The 6,176-nt window shown below is 43.5% G+C and overlaps 1 protein-coding gene across 1 annotated transcript; it reads left to right on the top strand.

Moving 5' to 3' along the window:
- Window positions 1–1,642: 1,642 nt before the first annotated feature.
- LOC6034131 lies at window positions 1,643–5,533 on the top strand. The gene is made up of 5 exons (XM_038257583.1): window positions 1,643–2,146; window positions 3,012–3,091; window positions 3,558–4,140; window positions 4,194–4,600; window positions 5,080–5,533. The coding sequence occupies exons 2-5, from the start codon at window positions 3,048–3,050 to the stop codon at window positions 5,309–5,311; spliced, it is 1,266 nt and encodes a 421-aa protein (XP_038113511.1). The 5' UTR covers window positions 1,643–2,146; window positions 3,012–3,047; the 3' UTR covers window positions 5,312–5,533.
- The last annotated feature ends 643 nt before the right edge of the window (window positions 5,534–6,176 follow it).

Genomic DNA, 6,176 nt, shown 5'->3' with positions numbered 1-6,176 from the left:
TCCTCAAACATTCTCAAAAATGTTGGTCAATAATGAGAAGGTCGAATTCTCCATTGAACAAACATGCCAATGAATTTGGTTAAGCCACACCCTCAATTTCCCTGTGGAATAACATCGCACATTCATAATTGAAAGCTTAACCATTTTATTGATTGCCTAACAATTGGCGAAATTTAATAAAGGGCTTTTCAAGTGAGGATGACTCATGATCCACACCTGTACATAAGCTTAATTATTTGTCGCGCAACGCGAGTCGACGGGTAAAATTATTTATGCTTGCGTAAGCGCGCATGGTCAGAACTGTGGTGAGGTTCGAAAAATGGACAAATTTAATGATTTAAATTTGAGGTCGCTGCACCAGTTACCGAACAACTACTGTACTTGGATTTAGGATAGCAAAAATATGTCGACGCAATGATACAGCCCAGACTCGATTACAAACAAACGGTATCGTCCTGCTCAAGAAGAGTGTGTCAATTAGGTTTTACGTCTACTCCCTTTTTAGGTTAGGATTTTTACAGCTCCCGTGAACTGTTGAGCGTGAGCCCTCGTCCCATCAAAATAATTTCCTAACCCAAAAAACAGTTCAATGCTGGAGTTTTCGGGGGCTTCCGAAGGGACCAGCCTTCATAAGCGACGCAGGACAACCAGCCAAAAAACAGCCGAGAGTTCATAAACGACACTTAAACTGCTTTGCAAATAACCCCGAGTAAAATTTCAGGGTTTTTTTCTTCAAAAACTGTACTTTTAGATCTAAAACTCACTGAGACGACCACAATTATGTATAAAATCTGATTGATGAAAAACGGAAGAACGCAGAAAACTAAAATATAAACAAAAACGCTGCGTTACTAGTGTTACTTTTTGGCGTTATTCCTTTTCCCAAGACCCAAACCTACCTGTCAATTCAGAGTCTTGGTTTCGAGCATTCTTTCCTCGTACCAATGTAGTCGATTTGAGAAATTCGAGTAGATTTTATTTTATTGACATCAAATTTGCTGGCGCGGGGAAGCCTCTGACCCTCCGTCGCCGGCCAGATGGCCATTTTTCTTTGAATCGGCAATAATTGAGCTTTCCCGAAACAAAATTGCATGAATTGGGTCCTAAAATGAAGTATAGATTGCTGATATTATTGTTTACAGCGATAAAGTTATTTTTCTGAGTATAATGACCCTTTGTACGACCACAAAGAGTTTAAAATGGATTTTTAAATCAATTTTGAAAAATTAACCTCACGGTCCTTCTTGACAGAAAAGCTCCTACTTGACAGCTCGTTCCAAGGGGACCATAGTTGATCCATCGAAAAAATGTTGTCTTGTCAAAAAAAAATTTTGCATTAAAATGAAAAAAAGTGATCAGAAATGGTTTTTAATCGTGTTTTATACCGTTGTACATAAAAATTGACATAGGGCTTTAGTTCCCAATTATCTCTCGCAATTCTCGCAACTAGTTGCATTGCTTTGTTCTATGTTGATCAATTACAGAATTTTCAGAATTGCTATTATGCTTGACACTCACCACACTGGTTATTGCTAATCGAATCGTTGATGGTGATTGCATATCGAAACTTAAATTTTAAAACCATGTTAACTATCAATCTTTTACAAGCAACAATACCGAAAACAACACAGAAGCAAAAAGTTCTCTCTTTCTCAAAACTCAACCCAGCGTCTCTCCTCTCTCAAACTTGACACAGCTGATCGTGCCCGCTGACTGATCGTCGACCATCATCGCCGTGAAACCGCTCACGACACACGGGATGATCGCGCTTGTTTTTGGCGCCCGTTGATGACCGTCACGATCAAAACACACGCAAACAACCACAGTCAATCAATGTCATCGCGCAATGATCGTGGTCACCACGACGACGACGGCGACGGTGAGTGAGAGTGAATTTTTCGTGACATTCGATGCTTTGACTCGACAGAGGAAGGTTGCAACTAGCGGGGAACGACGTGTGTGATCAGTTTCTTGGTTAAAGTTGGAGGAGCAACCCAAAAAAAAAAAGGTTCGAGTTGGAGAAAAACAGTGGCTTGTGGGAAACGACTTTCAAGAGGGCACTGATTAGGCAAGGGCATCGAGCGAGCTGGGTAGAATCGACAGAAAGGGTGTTCCGAAACGGAGAGGGATCAAGTTGGAACTCCAGGTAGGTCAGATTTATAAATAGTTTGGTTAGTTAAAAGTGGTGAAAAGTTGTGAGATCGGGCGGAACATGTTCCGAAATTATTGAAATTGAATCGGGAAACGTGAAAAAAGTAAACCCGTTAAGTAACAACACACTAACATGACCATGTTTTCAACCCAAACTGGGTGATTGCGTAAACATTTAGAATGGGAGGATCGAGCTTGTTTGCGTGTCGAATTGTTGACACCTATTTGTTCTTGGAATTTACTTATTAGAAAAGCGAATTTACCCATAACTGAATTGTTGTACAAGTAACTAGCGATATTTTGATCACTTAAAAATGGCGGCCAACCAGATGAAAAACTGCCACCGATGACGGTGGTGGCAATGATTCTATCTATATCCCCTACACCCGCTTACAAGAGGAAAGAAAAAAGTTGATGTTTCGTGTTTTCTTCAAATACTTTTTCAGCTTACGTATGCAACAACAGTTCACTCGTTTTGGGTTTATTTTCAATTTTTGTCATACACGGCCTGATGGACGGAGTAAACACGGGACCAACACTAAGGATCGTCATCTAGTAGTCCGGTCGTGTCTAATATCGGTCTGCGGTTAACGTTTTGCTCTTTCCCAGTTTTTTCCCCGTCTTTTGTCATCGTCATGTCCATCCGGCGATAATGTTGCGATGAGAGTTTCTTTTCTCGTCACGAGCATTAGCAGAAGAATAATACCGTACGAACTTAAAAAATCTATTAATATATCCCCCTTGTTACTGAATGGAGTGTCCGTCTCCCACAAAGAGGCCTTGCTCGATCCGTCTAAACAGCGAAAGCTCAAAAACAAATTAGAAGCAAATTAACGTACGTTTTCACCTTTTTACCAAAGGAACAATCAATTTCACGACCCCATCCAAGCAACCGTATGGAGAAACCATCCCGACCAGTACGAAACCGTAAACGCAGTAGGTTAGTCGACCAGCAGAACGTGTTTGCCCTTGTTTTGACACTTGCCGAAACTAATAATGCTTGACTCTCTCGCCAGCAGCGCGTTTGCCCCGTGTTATAATTAGACTTACAAGCCCAAGACACCGCCCCATGTTTCATGTAATTTTTGCATGTTTTTTCAACATCTGCGCGAGACGCCACCGCAGTAGGCGAAAAGCAGCTCAAAAAACACGAACTCGTGAAAACATCGATGTTTTGTGAGTGCGCGTGCGTGAACCGTGCTCAAACCAATACACACTAACACGGGTCACTAGATTCACTTTCAGCAGAGCTCACGAAAACAGGTTGCTACGATCGTTGCCGTGTGTGTGTGTTTGGCTCATGTTTCGTTTGTTTGTTTAAGTTTGATCTTGAGTTTGTTGACACTCTATCACGGCATAGCAGGCTAGCGTTAATTGTTTTCTTCCCATCCTTTCAACCTAAACAGAAAAGCATGGCCTCCTGGCGACACGCATCGTCCGATCAAGCGACTATTCACGCCGGAAATCAAACGAATGCTCAAGGACTGGCTGGTGAGACGACGTGAGAACCCGTACCCGAACCGAGAGGAGAAGAAACAGTTGGCGTGCGAGACGGGACTCACGTACACGCAAATCTGCAACTGGTTCGCCAACTGGCGCCGGAAGCTGAAGAACTCCGGCCACGATCCGGTGAAGAAAACGTGGGGCAACCTGATCAAGAACTACAACGATAACGCTAAAGGCAACGTTGAACAGTTTAGCATTTGCTCTAGCGACAGCATTTGGGGCGAGTACGTTGAGATGGGAGACGATTCGCAGGGATCCTGCAGTCCGCCGCAGAAAACTGCCAATCAGCAACACTACGCTCCGTACTGCTCCAACAATAACAACAACAACAGTGGTTTCGTAAACTACATGAAGTTCGTAGAGAGAAGAGCTAGCGATTCGTCTGATGACGATCGACCCGACAACATGTACTTTGATCACTGCTACACACCGAAGAGCTTTAACTCGGTGTTTGGCTTGCCAACGCAAGCCCAGTGCTTTCAGGTAGGCTTCCTAAACAATAAAAAAATACGTAAATTCTAACCCTCTCCTCGTAGATTACCTCCACCACCGGTGAGTGCACTCCCGTCGACTTCAACGCCAACACCAGCTCCATCATCGAGGCCAGCTTCCCGAACGCGTACCGCGCGGAAAACGGAACCTACTACCTGACACCCAGCACCACGGTTTCCCCAGCGGTAAACTATCGGAGCACCAACAAGTACAAGAGCAGCATCATGGAAAAGTACCTGCGTGACCTGGAGGTTGACCCATCGGAACCGGAACCCACTGCCAGCTTGGCCGTAATCCATGCCACTCCGGCGAATCCCTTCCAGCAAGCAGCGCAAGGCCCCTCGGGCCTGAGCTGTGAACTCCGTGGTCCACCGTCGCTGTCCAAATGGCTCGAAAGCACCGCCAAGTTTACGCCCTCCAAAAACAACTACATCGACTGGGATCAACCAGGGTGAGTGCCACTAATAAGATTCTAAAACCAACACCCTGATTCAAAACAGATCGACGATCTAACCGGTTGGAGCCATATTTCCCAACTTTGTTTGCGAGTGGACTGTATTTTCGGTTCCGGGGTGATAAAAACACTTGCGTTCGTTTGTTCACATTCACTTCGAATATTCACCGAATATTTACACAGCGCTACCTGTCTCGCTCGTGCCACGAAACGGAGTGAAAATTTTCGTGCGGAGCGTCGTTTTGCGCTGTCACTTTGACAGCGCCATCGTTCTCAGCGACGCAGGGTTAGACTCGCGCACACTGAGTGAAAGTTGCACAAATTTGGGCAAAACATTCAACATAACCCAAATATGTAGATCGGATATCTTAATTTTAGGATGGAGATCTTAACATTTTTGTTGATCTAAACATAACAATCGCTTGCAAAAATCTAAAGTCAATTTATTAAAATCTCGTCTCCTCATCCAATTCCAGCAAACCGTCCCCCTCCTCCTCCTGCTCCAAGAAACGCTGCGACTCCAACTCCTCCGGCCATCATCAGCCGGTGCACTTTGGCGGCCCCGCGACGACGACGCCAGCCACAATGCCCCCAGAGTCACCCCAAAGCAACCCCGAGTACGGTACAATTCACCAGAAGGACGAGATCGATGCGGCGGAAGCGCTGACGCGGCTTGCCAACAACTTCAGGATGAAATTCTACACTTGACACTGCTCAAAGCCGCTGTAATTAGGAAGCATTCCTGAATGTGTAGACAATTGTTAGGATGTAGCGTTAGCTTGATTCTGTTTTTGTTTAGAACGGCACTAGTTTAGGTGTGACTGAAGCGTTAGATTTAGTTTGATTAGACAAAAGGCTTAACCGATTAATGACGAACGTAGAGGCAACGGCTGACATAGAATAAAGATTTGGTTGTTTTCAAAAGACGAATAAACTGTAGTCGCTGGATGTACTAGGTACATGTGTGGGATAGAATATATCTGGAGTTTTTTTTTTTTTTTTTGAAAAGGTCCAATAAACCAAATTTCCAGTTTTTGCTTTTTGGGTGTTTTTGAAACCGCCTTGCGTCAGGGGTATTAAAAAACACTAAAAAAGCAAAAACTGAAAATTTGGTTTTTTGGACCTTTTCAAAAAAAAAAACTCCAGATATTTTATTTTAATTGTTTATGTTATGCATTGAAGATTGTGGTGAATGTTATGTTAATGATCAAATAAAAAGCAAACATTACGAGCTTCTGTTATTCACTCATCAACTGGGAACTGTGAACAATTAATAAACAAAATCACTGTTATTTTCAGTTTCCACCTGCTATTCTTTTCTATTCGGGGCCAATTGATCCCAAATTGGGATACGCAACGTGTTTTGCCGCACTTTCTGAACCGTCCGCATCGTCGACGGAGCGATCGGTGAAAAATGTTCCTGACAGAAAGGTACTAGATGGAAAGAACAGTCCATCCATTATGTCTGCCTTCAGATTTGTCGGAGTAAAGCATGTACAAGGATTTCCTCCTGTTCTAGAATCTGAACGTGTTGTATAAATTTGACTGCGGAAACGAAAACGAGATGATCATC

The sequence above is a fragment of the Culex quinquefasciatus genome, chromosome 2 (genome assembly GCF_015732765.1).
Source record: "Culex quinquefasciatus strain JHB chromosome 2, VPISU_Cqui_1.0_pri_paternal, whole genome shotgun sequence".
Classification (NCBI taxonomy): domain Eukaryota; kingdom Metazoa; phylum Arthropoda; class Insecta; order Diptera; family Culicidae; genus Culex; species Culex quinquefasciatus.
This window is presented reverse-complemented; position numbering and strand designations above follow the sequence as displayed.

Excerpts from the sequence above, each read along its gene's own strand:
- LOC6034131 (XM_038257583.1), top strand. The coding sequence starts at position 3,048 with ATGGAGAAACCATCCCGACCAGTACGAAACCGTAAACGCAGTAG. Across the intron at positions 3,092-3,557 it reads CGAAACCGTAAACGCAGTAG|AAAAGCATGGCCTCCTGGCG; the intron begins GTTAGTCGACCA and ends CAACCTAAACAG. Across the intron at positions 4,141-4,193 it reads CGCAAGCCCAGTGCTTTCAG|ATTACCTCCACCACCGGTGA; the intron begins GTAGGCTTCCTA and ends CTCTCCTCGTAG.